General features: G+C 43.2%; 1 protein-coding gene across 1 annotated transcript in view; it reads right to left on the bottom strand.

The window, feature by feature from the left end:
* The window catches only part of Lrrc1 (leucine rich repeat containing 1), a 122,075-nt gene that overhangs the window by 72,963 nt on the left and 32,892 nt on the right, over positions 1–16,220 (bottom strand). The window contains exon 2 of the mRNA XM_041679849.1: positions 6,685–6,802. Within this exon, the coding sequence (XP_041535783.1) occupies positions 6,685–6,802 (118 nt within the window). The remainder of the gene's footprint in view (positions 1–6,684; positions 6,803–16,220) is intronic.

The following is a 16,220-nucleotide window of genomic DNA, read 5'->3' as shown; positions in this document are numbered from 1 at the left end:
CTTCTAGACAGGGCAAAAAAGACTGAGGAATGGCAAGAAACATAAGAAAAGAGTATAAATATGTTCATCAAAAGGGACTTGTGGTTTAACCTCTAAGCCATCTCTCTAACCCTGGAATATCATTTTCTAATCACAGAAGCCCAATTCCTTTCTGCCTTCACTTAAAAATGATCACTATAAACTGAAATTAAGTACTGTGGTGGTTTGAATAGGAATGCCCCCACAGACTGATACTTGAATGTTTGGTTCTCAGTTGGTGGACTATTTAAGAAGGATGGAGGTGTCGCCTTGCTGGAGGAGGTGTGCCACTGAGAATGGGCTTTGAGGCTTCAAGACCCACACGGGAGCACCGGACAGAAATCTCAAGGTCCAAATCAGGAGCAGAAGGAGACGGAGCACGAGCAAGGAACTCAGTACCGCGAGGGGTGCACCCACACACTAAGACAATGGGGATGTTCTATTGGGATCTCACCAAGGCCAGCTGGCCTAGGTCTGAAAAAGCATGGGATAAATCCGGACTAGCTGAACATAGCGGACAAGGAGGAATACTGAGAATTCAAGAACAATTGCAGTGGGTTTTTGATCCTACTGCACGTACTGGCTTTGTGGGAGCCTAGGCAGTTTGAATGCTCACCTTACGAGACCTGGATAGAGGTGGGCAGTCCTTGGGCTTCCTACAGGTCAGGGAACCCTGATTGCTCTTCGAGCAGATGGGGGGGGGGGACTTGATCGGGGGAGGGAAATGGGAAGCGGTTGTGGGGACGAGGCAGAAATCCTTAATAAATAAATAAATTAAAAAAAAAAAAACCCATAGCAGGCCCAACCTGCTGCCTGTGGATCGGGATGCAAGCTCTCAGCTACTACTTCAGCACCATGCCTTCCTGCCCCCCACTAACATGTCATGGACTCACCCTCTGAAACTATCCCCAGTTAAATGCTTTCTTTTATAAGTTGCCTTGGTTATGGTGTCTCTTCACAGTAACAGAATATAACTAAGTATATGGTACTTTGAGTTTAGCAAGTCCAAGGCAACCCTATTTTTTCTGTATTAACTCATGAGAAGGTACAAGCTAGGCAGAAAGGGGTCAAGTGAAGAAGCTGAAATACTTGAAAAGCAAGGGACAAGCTCTATGCTGAGAGCCATTTAGCTGCCCTGCACCAGCCAAGTGAGTCGAGCGCTGTGCTTCCTTTTCTGATGTCTTTCATGGTTAATGATGACAGGGACAAGGAAACTCTCCAGGTCCAGCCACTGTGCAATGTGCTAAGCAGAGTATTCATCCAGGGCCCAAGGCAGGCAGCCAGAGAAACGAGAACTTCATTAGGGCGTGTCTGAAGAATCCACAGGTAAAAGCAGACTCATGCAGCTTTTCTGATGAGGATGAATGTAGTTAATCACAAAGAAACCAAGTGCAAGAGCCGTGCAGCTGAGGAGGAGGACATACAGATACTCTAGATTTGTGCTGCCAGAAAGGCCCCTCCTCAAGGCAGACTCAGAAGCAAACACAGCCACTTCAGCAGGTTTCAAGCCAATGCTGCGGACCACGGACATTGTTCAGCGTCCCCGGCTTGGACAGAAGAACCACCCTACGCATTAAACCAAGTCAAAGCTCAGTGAGGAGATGGGTTCTGCACTCCCTGCGGGGCATCCATGGCACATACACTGGAAAGACCCTATACCTAAGTTCCTGGTGGCTCCTGTTTGCTGGGCAGTCAGTCACAAGTCAGGATTTCTCTTACGAGCAAAATAAGCCTCAGGCTACTTTGGCTCAGTGTGCTAATACTAACCAGCACCCCTCCACCCGGCCGTGTCCACCCCATCTTCATAACTGTAATACTCCCATATTCTTCATTACTCTTTTAATTAAATTGCCCTTTTAATCTCAATATTTATTTTCCAAAAAGCAAAGTGTTATTGATTTGTAAACACTAACACAAAGCTACTTTCAACATCAGAAATGCATATTGTATGCAGTGTTATAAGGTCTCATACACAGCAACACATGGATAAAACTGGCAAATGGATCGTGTTCTCACCATGATTCAATATTAAGTGTTACACACCAACAATGACCTCTACTAGTGCCAGTGGTCTAGGCCTTATATTCCAGGGGAAACTAAACTAAAAGGGGAATGACATGGTTCAAGGGTTTAACTCAGATTACACATCAACTATAAAACTCAGTCTACTAACACGGGGGCTGAAAACATGCTGCATTAGGAAAGTCTGCCATGGGTCCTTGGGTAGCAGTTCATGTTATGGGTCAATATCTTTTCTTGTATGAGAGGCCATTTCCCTAGGACAGCTACGAAAAGGTGGACACGAGAAACAGACATAGAGTTCCAGCATCGAGCTAAAGGCACTGCACTGCAGAAAATGTGTCATACTTGAACTGGACGTCTGTCCAGTTTTATATATGATTTTTTTTAATATTTGTTTATTTATTATGTATACAATATTCTGTCTGTGTGTATGCCAGAAGGCCAGAAGAGGGCACCTCATTACAGATGGCTGTGAGCCACCATGTGGTTGCTGGGAATTGAACTCAGGACCTTTGGAAGAGCAGGCAAAGCTCTTAACCGCTGAGCCATCTCTCCAGCCCTTTATATATGATTTTAACACCGCATCCAGATATCAATCCCATGTACTCTATTCCAGTCATCCTTTAATCTACATTCAAGGAAGACATGGAGTATCTTTTTCTCTCAATATATTTTGGTCCCTGCATGTTTAACATGAAACTTGGTGCTCACTTGTATCACACAAGAAGTAGGGCCTCATTCCACCCCTTCACAGAACACAGCCCAGCAGAGCTAAGAGCCAATCCAAAGCTGATCCGATACTGATGACAAACATAGGACTCTGGCCCAAGGTCCCTAGCAAGTAATTCTGGAGCAGCCTCGATTCCACACCCCCACCCAAACAAACAAGCAAGCCCTCGCTCCTAGAATACCCACAAGCACTGCCCTTGCCTCGTGAGCTCACTCTTCACTACAAGCCCATATCTCCCTTGACTTTGTGCCTGAAATATCAGAAAACAAAGGCACAAAAGGTTTGGAGGTCCAGACAGCTCTCCTTGGCCCAGGAAACAGTCCTTTGAAAAATCTTTATAGACTTCCTTGGAGAGAAACACAAAACTCTCTTATCTTTCATGTAAGCAAGGAAAGAGAATCCAAATAAACGTGAGCTTAAGTCAGCTCTAGCATACTGTCCTCAGTAGGGAACATTCTGGATATTCCCACGTTACACACAGAGATGCAGGGTTGTCTGTGGCAGAGAGAAGTTAGGCTCATAATCACATGGAACTTCTGAAGGATGTCTGTAGCAAGTCCGAGTGGTAACTTCGAAAATCTGCTACTGTCTCATGGACTGGCAGGATTCGCAGCCCCTGGGAACCAAGGCCCAACCTCAAGGTCAACTCTAGACCCACCACTTCAGAATGTTCAATTTAATAAACCTTTCAGGTAACCACTGCATGTTCAGGTTCAACACGGAGTAATCCAGTGGCTGTATCAACACCTCGCCTTCCTACTCCATGGTCAAAGCACTGATTTTTAGAAACACAGGAACTGAAGAAGCCATTGAAAGCCTGATCAAGAAGCAGCCAGCCCTGGTTTGGGCTCTTGTACAAGCCAAAGGCTGGGCAGGGAACTCACACAATCAGCTTCTGTCTGCAGCAGGCAGCTCCAATTAGTGCAACAGAGAAGCAGAGACTAGACAGGCCTCAGACAACGGCCCCAGACCTCACAATGCTTCAAGTGTACAGAGTAGGCTCTCACACTGCCTCTCGGGCTGGAGGTTTTGTGACTTTTATTTATATATTCAGTTGCCATGGAAATTTATATTGATGTGGTTCTATCTGCCAAAAATTAATAGTAAATAGAAGGAAAAGGAAGCACACTGAGATCTGCCCATCTGGAAGTGACCTGAGACCCTGTTCCTGTTGGTTATAAAAGCAGGGACCTTGTTTTGATGTGTCACTCTGGCAGGCTTGTATAACCTTAAATCCCTGAACCCACCCGTGCTCCATACTGCATTCTCCATGCTTGTATGGTGGTTCGTACCCCCATCCCATGTGCCTGTCTCCCCTTACTCCCTTCAATATACCACCTTCTCTAGCAGGTTACTTATGAAGGCAGGGCTCTTCCAGGACAGTTTAAGGCCCTTGGCACTTCTCAAACAGTCTCAGAAAACATGAAAAAACTGCTGGGTCCTTCACAAGGTCCCAACACTGACAGAAGGTAAAGCTGGCAATGAGATATTACAAAAGTTCAAAGTGAGCATCCTCGGGACAGGAAACGCTACACCCTGACACGGACTTCAGACATGCTTAGCTTCGTTTGTTAACATGCTGAAGGTTAAAAATGAACGCATGGAAGAGGCATGAAGCTCTCTGCTGTCCTGAGAACTGGTGAGCCAGGAAGCAACAGTCACTACCAAACCCCAGGGATCCCCATCACAGGAAACACAAAACTAACCACTGCTCCTCTTTCATCAAGTACTTCTGGGCCCCTATTTAATTTCTCCTTCCTAATTCCAATTTCAAAATTGCTTTTTATTTCCTCAGACTTTGTGATTGAGGTTTCATTTCACATGGTCTCTGCTTCTCTGCAGAATTAGTAGGCAGCTTTATAACTTTTTTTTTAATAACTCAAGTTACTGCTATGACATGTCATTTCCATCATGTATGTCACAGCACGGTCTTATAGGCACCTTCCTAGAAGCACTTCCAGCCTGGCCAGGTCCAATCCTAACTCCAGTGTGTTGAGAGAGAGAGAGAGAGAGAGAGAGAGAGAGAGAGAGAGAGAGAGAACGAACCTTTGCCCTGCCTCTCCCAGGGCAGCCATTTTGTAGCTTCTATCTGACGGGTGACATAAAAAGGTAAGCTAGGAGAAACCCTCCTCCCGGGGGAGAGGACTGAAGAAGCAGTGAGACAGAGGCAATGAACCCCAAATCTACCGAAGCTATTGGAATGTCAGTTCTGCTCCCAGCCTTCTGTGAAATCCATTTTACCTGAGCTACCTTTTGTTCTGTAATGCACGCGCCAGGAGTCTAAAACACCCACCCACCCAGTACCTTCAAAGTAAGAACTGACTTTCATGAATAACAAAAGACACTGCATCAATGAAGCCCGGCTCCTCCAAAAGATAACTCCCAACAATGGGATCGAGGGGGTGCGAGAAAAGAGGAAGGGATCATTTGCTTCACTACTGTGACAAAGATCCACTTACAGATATGGTGCCCAGGCCTGGGGTGTCTGTGGGAGACAGGAAACCGAACAACAATTTACACTTTAAAAAAAAAAAACCAAAAGAGGTGTGTAATAAAAGAGAAATGGAACAGTTACCCTCTATATAAATAATTCCGACTGCGTTGGGGCCTAGCCTGGGGAATTATAAGGGTCCTTGGAAGACTGAATCCTGTCTCCAGGAGCTGCCACTTCAGCACTTTCAATAAAAGCTGCGGTGGTGCTGGGCGGCTCCGACAGGGCTCTATTTGTGTCTGCATCTCCCTCGTTCACTGTTTAATAAGGGAAAAGATAGACTTAGTAAGGGCAGAAATTCAAGATAAACTCACAAATAAGTCACCTAAAAGCAAGAGGACAGAAGCATCAGAAGCCTAATTAAGATGACAGAAGGCAGCTCACTGTAATCAGCAGGCTGGCGGGGAGTGCACTCAGCTGCAGTCAGGAGAATTAACCTTTCCCTGGGGCATGGCTTCTCTACACCAGTGTCCAAATAAGCATTCACCACCAGCTCTCCACGTCAGGCTCAGGAACATGGGTGAGTGCTGGTCATGGTCACCTCCAGTCCTAGAACTTGGGAGGCAGAGGCAAGAGGGCTGCTACATTGACAAGGCCAGCAGGGCCACGCGGTGCGTACCAGGCCAGACAGAGTTACACAGTGACCAAACCAAACCCAACCAAACCGAGCAAGTTAAGTCAAGGCGGTCTCCAGCCAAGAGAGGTGAAGACTGAAGCCACTTTTTAGAAGCTACAAAAATAGTGTTGGCAAATATTTGAAGTTAACCAAACTATTTAAAGCCAAGTATAGTGAGACGGGCCTGGGATCCTAGTATCTGGAGAGGGTGAAGCTGGAGGTTTGCAAATTCAAGAGCAGCCTGAACTACAAAGTGAGATTGATGGAGGAAGGTCATTGGTTAATTAATAAAGAAACTGCTTAGCCCTGATAGGTTAGAACATAGGTGGGTGGAATAAACAGAACAGAATGCTGGGAGGAAGAGGAGGTGAGGTAAGACGCCTCAGACAGAGGCGATGAAGCTCCAACCCAGGATGGACATAGGCTAGAATCTTTCCGGTAAGCGCACCTTGGGGTGCTACACACATAAATAGAAATGGGAAATCAAGATCTAAGAATTAGCCGGTAAGAAGCTAGACCAAATGGGCCAGGCAGTGTTTAAAAGAATAGTTTGTGTGTTGTTATTTCAGGTAAAGATAGCCAGTGGCTGGGAGCTGGGTGGCAGGAATGCAGCCCACAGCTCCCCTCAACATGAGATGTCTCAAAAACATAAACTTTAAATCTCATTATTTTCCACACGAAAAATGCACACAGCTCTTCCATAACCAGAAAAAGCATCTCCAATAACCTTTATACACTCACTTTTATCAATCATGTCCCCAGCATCAAAAAAGACAAGAGGACATTCCAAGTCGGATGTCTTCTTACCATTTCGAGACACATCGAGTTCCACCAGCTGCATGAAGTTTGCTATTTCTGGAGGAAGCCGCTGAATTTCATTATCACTGAGTCCAAGCTTCCGTAATTTGACTAGCTGGAAAAATTGCTGAAAGAGAAAATGGTGTAACATAAGTTTCATATACATTTGCATGGCTCTTTGAGCTAATAGAACATTTCAGTTTGTCTTTTAGAACTAATGAAGACTGTACCAATGTTAACTTAATTTGAGCAGTAAACTGATCCTATGAAGACACCATTGGCATACTGTGTACAAAGTACCTCTCGAGACATCTAATTCTTGCAAATTTCTGTCCATCTACAAGTATTTAAAAATAAAAATGTTTAAAAAATGAATGAGCAACTTCATGAGAATAGATTGTCACATCTTATATTTATCAAAATATTAAAATTATGATATTATATAGACGCGTATAAGCCTAAGAATAATATATTTTAGAATAATTTTAATTAAAACTACTGTTTATATAAAGCATAACAAAATAATTCCATTGGTCATAGATGTAATATCTCACATTGTGTGCAGCAAGTAGGAAAATATTTTGACTAGGAATCAAAAGTCCATACTGGTTCCCCACGGCTGCAACACAATGAATATGTAAATCTTTCTTCTATACCCTTTAACAACATACTAAAATATATACAGAGATCAACACAAATATAAAAATATGCAATAAGCCTATGAAGATTGAGAACATACAAAGCAAGAGGTAAACTAGACAGTTATACAACAAAATTCTTAAAGCCAAAAAGCAGGACAAATAATCATAAAGTAAGAGGGGAGAGGGAAAGAGGAAGGGAGGAGAGAGAGAGAGAGGGAGGGAGGGAAGGAGAGAGGGAGGGAGGGAGGAAGGGAGAGAAGGAGAGAGGGAGGGAGAGAAGGAGAGAGGGAGGAAGGGAGAGAAGGAGAGAGGGAGGAAGGGAGAGAAGGAGAGAGGGAGGAAGGGAGAGAAGGAGAGAGGGAGGGAGGGAGGGAGGGAGGGAGAGAAGGAGGGAGGGAGAGAAGGAGAGAGGGAGGGAGGGAGGGAGGGAGGGAGAGAAGGAGGGAGGGAGAGAAGGAGAGAGGGAGGGAGAGAGGGAGGGGAGAGGGAAAGAGGAAGGGAGGGAGAGAAGGAGGGAGGGAGAGAAGGAGAGAGGGAGGGAGAGGAGAGAGGGAGGGAGGGAGGGAGAGAGGGAGGGAAGGAGAGAAGGAGAATGGGAGGGAGGGAGGGAGGGAGGGAGGGAGGGAGGGAAAAGAAGAGCTGTGCTGTTAAGTAGCCATAAAGAAATTAGGTCAAGTGCCTCTAATGTAAGGAAAACTGATTGAAAATTCATTTTTAAGAAACAGATAAATCCTTGTCTTCTCTTTCCTGCCCTTCACACCAGGCAATAGGTTAACTGACAGCATGGGGGCTTTACCAGAAAGAGCTCACCCTCCTGTCTGGGGGCAACCAGGACTCCAGGAATGGGCACAGACCAAGTGACACCAATCATCCTAGAGAACAGCTGGCATGACGCCCCACCCCCAACACATACAGTGTCTGCACAGGCTCAGCTCAACCACACTGCCAGGACCTGGATCTCTAATTTAAACGGAGTCTAGATTCTCTAGATACCTAAGAAAAAAAGCCTACAATATGCAAGAATCCAGGTGGGTGTACACACACACACACACACACACACACACACAAGCTTGCATAAACACACCACAAAGAAACAATACAAGGAACCAAAGAAAACTTCATCAGTTAAAAAGTATAGGATTCAGTGGGGGGGCGGGGGGTAGCTGAAGCTTTATGTTATCAAATCAAGAAAATTTGAATTTAAAAAACACTTGGAAATGTAAAAATAATGTAGCCTCTTCAAAAGATTCTAAGAGAGGTAAGTAAAATTAACAAATTTCCTCAGAAGAAGCTTGGAATAACTCAGAGATGGGAAAACAAAACCAGAGAAAGAGAGACAGAGACAGAAACTAAACAACTCCACAAGTAATTAATAATCCATGCCAAAAAACCACAGAAAACTACAGAACATGGCTTTCTGGTTCCCAAGGGCACAGGGTCAGAACAACACAAACACGTTACAGTTAGATCGGAACTGTATCCCACAGCCTCCTGTTTGAAACACTCATTTCCCAGCTGGTGGGGCTGTGAGGCAGGGACTTAAGGAAGCTACAGTCGGTGGCAGTTGCAGCCTTGCTGGCAAAGGTGTATCACCATCACTTGGTAGCTGGCAAAGGTGTATCACCATCACTTGGTAGCTGGCAAAGGTGTATCACTATCACTTGGTGGTTACAGCCCAGAACCGGGCTTCCCCTCACTCCCTCTGAATACTGGCCCATCACGATGTGAATAGGCCTCTCCTTGGGCTCACATGCCAGAAATGCATCTCTCTACCCTACGAGGATGGACTAAAGCCATAAGCCAAAATCAATCTTTCCTCCCTTGTTTCTGTCAGTTATTCTGATCACAACAATGCAAAAATAACTAAGAATGAAAATAAAAACCATAAGTAAGGAACACCGGACTAACTGAACGAATGGTTCTACAGTAAATACAGGACCAGTTGGAATTTCTAAATTTCCAAAGAGGAGTGACATACAGGGGCAACAACAAGGAGTTTGAATTCAGAATGGCACTGGGCCTGACACAAACCTGAATGAAGAGTCAATGGCACGCTGCCTTAAAGACAAGAAATCATTTCCCACCCAAATATGAAAAATTTGCTTTTCCCACACTTTCCCCAGAAAACTACCAAAATGTGGATGTAAATTTAAAAGAACAATATAACACTCAGGATAGCAAATCAACCAATTTCAGAAAAACAAACAAATTCCCAGGGAGAGTCCCATATGCCCCTGAACCACAATCCCTGAGAATAATCAAACTACACAGAAACCAAATATATAGGCTCCCAGATGGAATTTTGAAAAACAAAAAAACAAACAAACAAACAAAAAAAAAAAACCTCATCTCAGGGATTGTCTCATGTGGCACAAAGAAGACATCTGCAACTCTCCACGTGGAGACGACAAAACAAGCAAACGGGGATGGAGTGAAGAAGAGAAAATCATAATATAAATGAATACTATACCATCTGCATGGATAAAACCAGCATGGCAATAGTAGAAAGGCAAGAAACTAAAAGTGTTAAGTCTTCAACTTCCACTAGTAGACATCTCTAGAGAACTACGACGTGGAACATAGTCCAGCTGAAAAACAAGCATGCTACTGGTGACGTGGAAGCACATTACCTATAGAAACATTGGAGTTGGGGTTCTCACAAGCCCAGGGAAGGCAAGAGGCTCCTGTTCCCAGCGGATCCGAATGGTGCAATGACCGAGAGCATCTGTACTAGGATGACAGGAAGCTCCAAACATTGATTATAGGATCCTGATACTTAGTAATTGTCTTCTCCTTTTATTTGTTTAATAAATTAACATTATATAAAAATGATATTTATATAACGATCCAAAGATGCAGTGCCTTCTGAAAAGCGAGTAGGCAACACACAAAAGACAAAACTTTTCAATATATACTCTGGGCACCACTCCTCAGACTATAACTAAAAAGAGCCAAAACAAGCATAGTGCACAAATACATCTCCACATTATGATGTTAAAATAAAAACTAGAAAGCATGTTGTGAATAAGTAAACAGGCCAGCCAGATGTTATATAATTCAGTATTATGCAAATAACAAAAATGATTATTAAAAACACAATTGAACTTTAAAAGGGTTACCATGCAAACAAAATTCTTAAAAAAAAAAAATCCCACCAAGTTCTCTGTAAAAAGCCATACTAACACAGGCAAGAGAGGACAGTGAGAACATCAAGGGATGGAGACAGATCACAGGTCAGGTGACACGAGTATTGCCTGAATTGTTTTTAAGATTTAAAAAAAATAATGTAAATGCACTATGAATCTAGACAAATGATTCTACTAATTGGACGTAGTTGATAATGAACAAGATGCTCAATGGGCGCTAATCCTTGAGATTTCTTTAACAATCAGTTGAGATTTATTTTAAGGGATGGCAAATCTCTTTTTACTAGTTGTACCAAAGCATCAGCAAGCACAAAAGCCATTGAAAAGAGTCACATATTTGAATAACTGAGCCGATGCCAATTGTTCAAAGAGTCTGACAGCTTCATAATACATCAATGTGTTTACTCAAGCATGAAAAGCTTACTTTGTTTTCCAAGGAAGGCGTAATAGCAGAAGTATAAAAGCTATCACCAATTCCACGCATCCAGGGCCTGCCCGAATGTAACATACAAGAAATCAAGTAAATTGGGTACTCAGGTCTGCAGTAAACAGCAAAAATGAGAGCCTACAGATCTCCACATCTAATGGAGGCCATAGGTTGACCATATTCTCATCTACGGCCTGTCCCAAATACTGCTTTAGTTAACACGGGAAGGTACACACTAGCTGGAAAAATAGTGTGCTATGATCTCAACATAATCCCAGTAACTCCTCAGTCCTTTCCCACATTAGCCTGATGGATCTAAGCAGGTGTTCAAATGTTCTAAATGACCTACTTTTCTTACACAATTGGGGAGATATCACTCAAACCATATTACATCATAAATTTTCAGCTTCTTTACATAGTCAGAGAAAAGAATTCATAAGCCTTGTTTTTGAGATCAGCCAGGGCACATGGAGAACAATTTGTGTAGCTCTTCTGGCAGGGTGCCTGAGCACTGAGCAGTCATGTGACAGAACACACAGCGACACTATTCTTCAAATCTACATGTTTGATTAGAGCTCACTGACCCACTTAGAGCACATTCTGTGCAATGATACTCAGAGAAACCCCAACTGCCCGGGCTGTCGCGTGGCACCAGGCTTCTTACAGCCACTATTGTTCTTAGCAGACACGGAGCCTTTCCTTCAACAAAACAGAACGTCGCCCCATTCTCCACCCAACAAGGTCTTTGCCCTTTTGGTATTACTAATCCTTCTTCCCTGCATTTGAGAAAGGGCAAGGAAACCTCACTTCCAAAGGGGCTGCATCCTTTCATGTTACTATATGGCCAGCCATCTATCAGTTGTACCCAAGTTGTTAAAATTCCTCCATAAAGTAGAGAAGAACCACTATTATGGATTCCCATACGGAACAACAGTGTCGAGAATGCCACGAACCTTGGGGGAAAAAAACGTGGCTGGGCTACAATGACACCCATTTTTATTCTGGAGGCATTCTAACCTTGACTGCAATCTTTCATCTTTTTGTATTTTATATAACTTAAATCAAATCCCTACCCCTGTCCTCATCAATGTGGCCTACCTTTTGATCAACTACCTCTACAGATACTGCAAACCAAAAGCATTTCCTACAAAATCAGAAACAAGACAAAGGTGTCCTCTCTCACCACTCTTACTCAACACAGTGTTGGAAGACTAGGATCAAAGACAGAAGAAACAAAAGGGATCGGTCAGGGTGAAAGCATCGCGACTTGTAGATAACATGGAAAAACCCTAAATACCTCCACCAGAAAACTCTTGGACACCTTCAGGAAAGTGCCAGGATTCAAAACCAACACACAAAACCAGTCACCTTTCTATATACTGATAATGAATTTGAAGAGGAAAAAATTGGGAGGAAAAAATCTTAGCTTTGAAAGAAAACAAAACTAAGTCTATCAAAGAAGGTAAAAGACCTATATTCTACAATGGGGACAGGCAGAAATCATATATTCTACAATGAGGACAAGCAGAAGTCCCATACTCTACAATGGGGACAGGCAGAAATCATATATTCTACAATGAGGACGAGCAGAAGTCCCATACTCTACAATGGGGACAGGTAGAGGTCCTATACTCTACAATGGAGACAGGCAGAAGTCCCATACTCTACAATGGGGACAGGTAGAGGTCCTATACTCTACAATGGAGACAGGCAGAAGTTCCATACTCTACAATGAGGACAGGTAAAGGTCCTATACTCTACAATGGGGACAGGCACAAGTTCCATACTCTCAATGAGGACAGGTAGAGGTCCTATAGTCTACAATGAGGACAGGCAGAAGTCCCATACTCTACAATGGGGACAGGTAGAGGTCCCATACTCTACAATGAGAACACTGAAGAAAACAAAACAGAAAACAGAGAACTCCCAAAAAAGTGATCTGCAGATTCAACATAATCCTGAACAAAATTCCAAAGATATTCTTCCAGAATTAAGGCAAAAAGGTTCTAAAATTTATATGAAAGCATGCATTACCCCAAGAAAGAAAGGGTAATGCTGTAGGTATCACACACCTGATAACAAATTATACTAGAGTTATCAGAACAAAAGAGTTATCAAAACAGAAGCCATATGTTTTGGCACTAAGACATGGAACAGAATAGAGAATGGAGAAATAAGCCCATACAGCTACAGCCAGGCATCTAACGTTTGACAGCGGTGCCAAACACGTATTAGGGAAAGCCAGCATCTTCAACAGGGATGGTGGGAAAGCTGGATTTTCATACTGAAAAATGATTCTAAGTCCATCTCTCCCATCCTGCACACGCACACATATACACACACACATATCAAGAAATGGATCAAAGACCTTAATATAAGACCAGGAACTTTAAAACTGGCAGAGGGAAACCTAGGTAAAACACTACACTCAAAAGTTATAGACAAAGTTTTTCTGAAAGGATCCAAACAGAACAGGAAATGATCCCAAGAGCTGACAAGCAGAATCCATCAAACTAAAAGGCTTCTGTACAAGCAAAGGGAAACACCACCAAAGTGGAAGACACAGCCTGTAGGGTCTTGTAACTACACAGCAGACAGAGAATTAACCTACAGGATACATAACGAAGCACAAATGTAAACATCAAAAGGTCAACTACTCAATAAATAGACTAACAAGAATGGAGATCTCAACTAAGACATACTTAGTAGAGAGACGGCTGGAGAAGGGATAACTGCAAGGATGTTTGCAAAAGTCACAGGGAAACCTAGTTACTTTATACGCTTATGTATATTATATATATTCATATAAAAGTGCTTAATTAGAGTTACCCAACACAGAGGATTATGCTCCTCCTAGAAGCCATAGGTTGCCAAATAAAAAGCTCAGGGTCAGGTGGAGGGGAGATAGTGTGAATATGTCCAAAAATACAACTGTGAAATTCTCAAAGAAAGAAATACTTCTAAGATAAGACATACATAAGGCCAACAAATGTTCATAAACTTCCCACCACGCCTAGCCGTCAGGGATAAGAAAACTAGAGCTGTAGGGATGAGGATATGACTCAGTCTGTAGAGTCGGCGCTTCTCTAGCAGGCTCGAATCCCTCTGGGTTCTCCTGGGCTACAATCTGCAATCCACATAAACCAGCCACAGACCTGTACTCCCAGCAATTGGGTGGTGAATGCTGGAGGATCGGAAGTTCAAGGTCATCCTTGGCTACATAGAGAGTCAAGACAGTCTATGCTACAAGAGACCCTATATCAAAAGAAAAGGGAAAAACTGGGACGATTACCAGGAATTCAAACGACAAGAAATGCTGGTGAGAATGTGGGGAAAGAAAGCCACTTAGTAACCGATGGCAGGAATGCAAATGTCATAGCAAATATGGAAATCAGTGTTGGAGGGTCCTCAAAAACTGAAAATTAGAACTATTCCGTGACCCAGCTATACTATTCTTGGTTTTACTATAAGTCAACGTGTCCTGGAGACAGGTGCACACCTTTGTTTACTGCTACAGTATTCATGCTAGTGAGGAAAAATGAAACCAATCTAGATATCCTTCAATAGATCAGAGGATAATGAAAATGTGATACACACACACACACACACACACACACACACACACGAAACTTTATTCCACTACAAAGAAAAACGTCTGCAGGCAAGCTGATGAAAGTGGAGGTCGGCATGCTAAGTGAAGTAGGCTGGACTCAGAAGGACAAACGCAAACTTTCCCTCACAGGTTGACGTAGTACGTGTGCATATGTACAAATTTGTGCACGTCATAAGCACGTGGGCTATGAAAATAGAAAGGGGACCATGAGAAGAAGGAGATTCTGATTTAACTTGACCAATAAAAGATGAGGGATTCTAAGGTCTAGCCCCAAGAGTCCCACTGTGTCTTGAAGGAAGAGGATAAAGGCCTTGGGAAGAGCAGAGGAGCTTCAGAAGAGATGGTACTAACCAACAGAAGAGAGGCTGGCAGGCTAAATGGTGGGAGAGGCCCTGGGGAAGGAGGATGAAGCCTCTTCTATCTGGGTCATCTTCATTCCCAAACACTCCTGGGAGCGGGGGACTCTCTGTGTCTGTGTGTGCATGTTGTGATGAAAATAAGGACCCAATCCAGGAGGCCAGAAAATAGTCTCTGCTAATAAATGGAAAGGTAACAGGAAATGTGTTAAAAGGAGTCATCGGAAATATTGCTAACCTAGTAGTCATCCACAAAATAACTGGTGCAAAGTTCAGACCCACTGCAGGAGAACATGTATTAAAACTGGATAATGCTTGTTACAAAATTCTGCAGTTAATCATAGAGTGTTAACTTTTCTAACAGAAATTAGAAGAGAAAGTAGCTGAATAAAAGGTTTCATAATGACAAAAAAGTTTATAATAGACAAGAGGGAAAAATATTTATAAAACAGTAAAAGACCCAGGGGAGCTAAGCAGAGAATTAAATAACTGCATCTCACACCCAGGATCTGAGTTTGAAGGGGGGTTTAGTAAATGCTGAAGACCAAGAACTACTGGGGACTGGAAAGATGGCCTCGCAGGTAACAGTGCTTGCTCTAGATTCTGGATTCCTGCAACCACACACTAAGCCAAACATCCTGTGCACAAATACAGCCGCAGTTCTGAGGAGGGCAGAGACAGGAGGATTGGTGCGGTTACTGCCTTCCAGTCTAGCCAAGAAAATTCCAGGCTCGGGTGCAAAAGAACATGCAGAGAGTGACAGAGCTGGTCACTGAGTACCCTCAGCATCTGTATGCACGCACAGACACACAAACTCTCACACAGTATCCCCCACCCTCTCTTACTGCACAGCATGGTAAATACAATTGTGTATCATATATTTTGAAATAACTAAGAGTAACTTTCCAATGTTCTCAGCACATTCTAAATGTTAAATGTTTGAGTATAGCACAAATTCTAACTGGTCTTAATAAAAACCCAGGGTCAGATAGAGGGGTTAATTAATTAATTCCTACAGATCCTCAGACTGAATGCCCTTTCTATGAAACTTCAGACTGAATCCTGAGCTCTTGTCTCTTCCCACCTTATATTCCTCTCTCTGTCCAGCCATATCACTTCCCGTCTCCACGTCCCTAGCGCTGGGATTAAAGGTGTGAGTCACCACCATTTGGCCCTGTTTCTCTTGTAGATTGATTCAATCTTGTGTAGTCCAGGGTGGCATTGAACTCGCAGAAATATCCATATGCCTCTGTCTCCCAAGTGCTGAGATTAAAGGTGCATGCCACCACTGCCTGGCCTCTATGGCTAACTCTGTACTCTGATCTTCATGCAAGCTTTATTTGTTAAAGCACAAACAAAATC

Source organism: Microtus oregoni, unplaced genomic scaffold (assembly GCF_018167655.1).
Source record: "Microtus oregoni isolate MIOR12 unplaced genomic scaffold, Mior012 000032F_ref0000030, whole genome shotgun sequence".
NCBI classification, from domain to species: domain Eukaryota; kingdom Metazoa; phylum Chordata; class Mammalia; order Rodentia; family Cricetidae; genus Microtus; species Microtus oregoni.
Note: the sequence above shows the minus strand (reverse complement) of the source record. Positions and strands in the feature narration are given on the sequence as shown.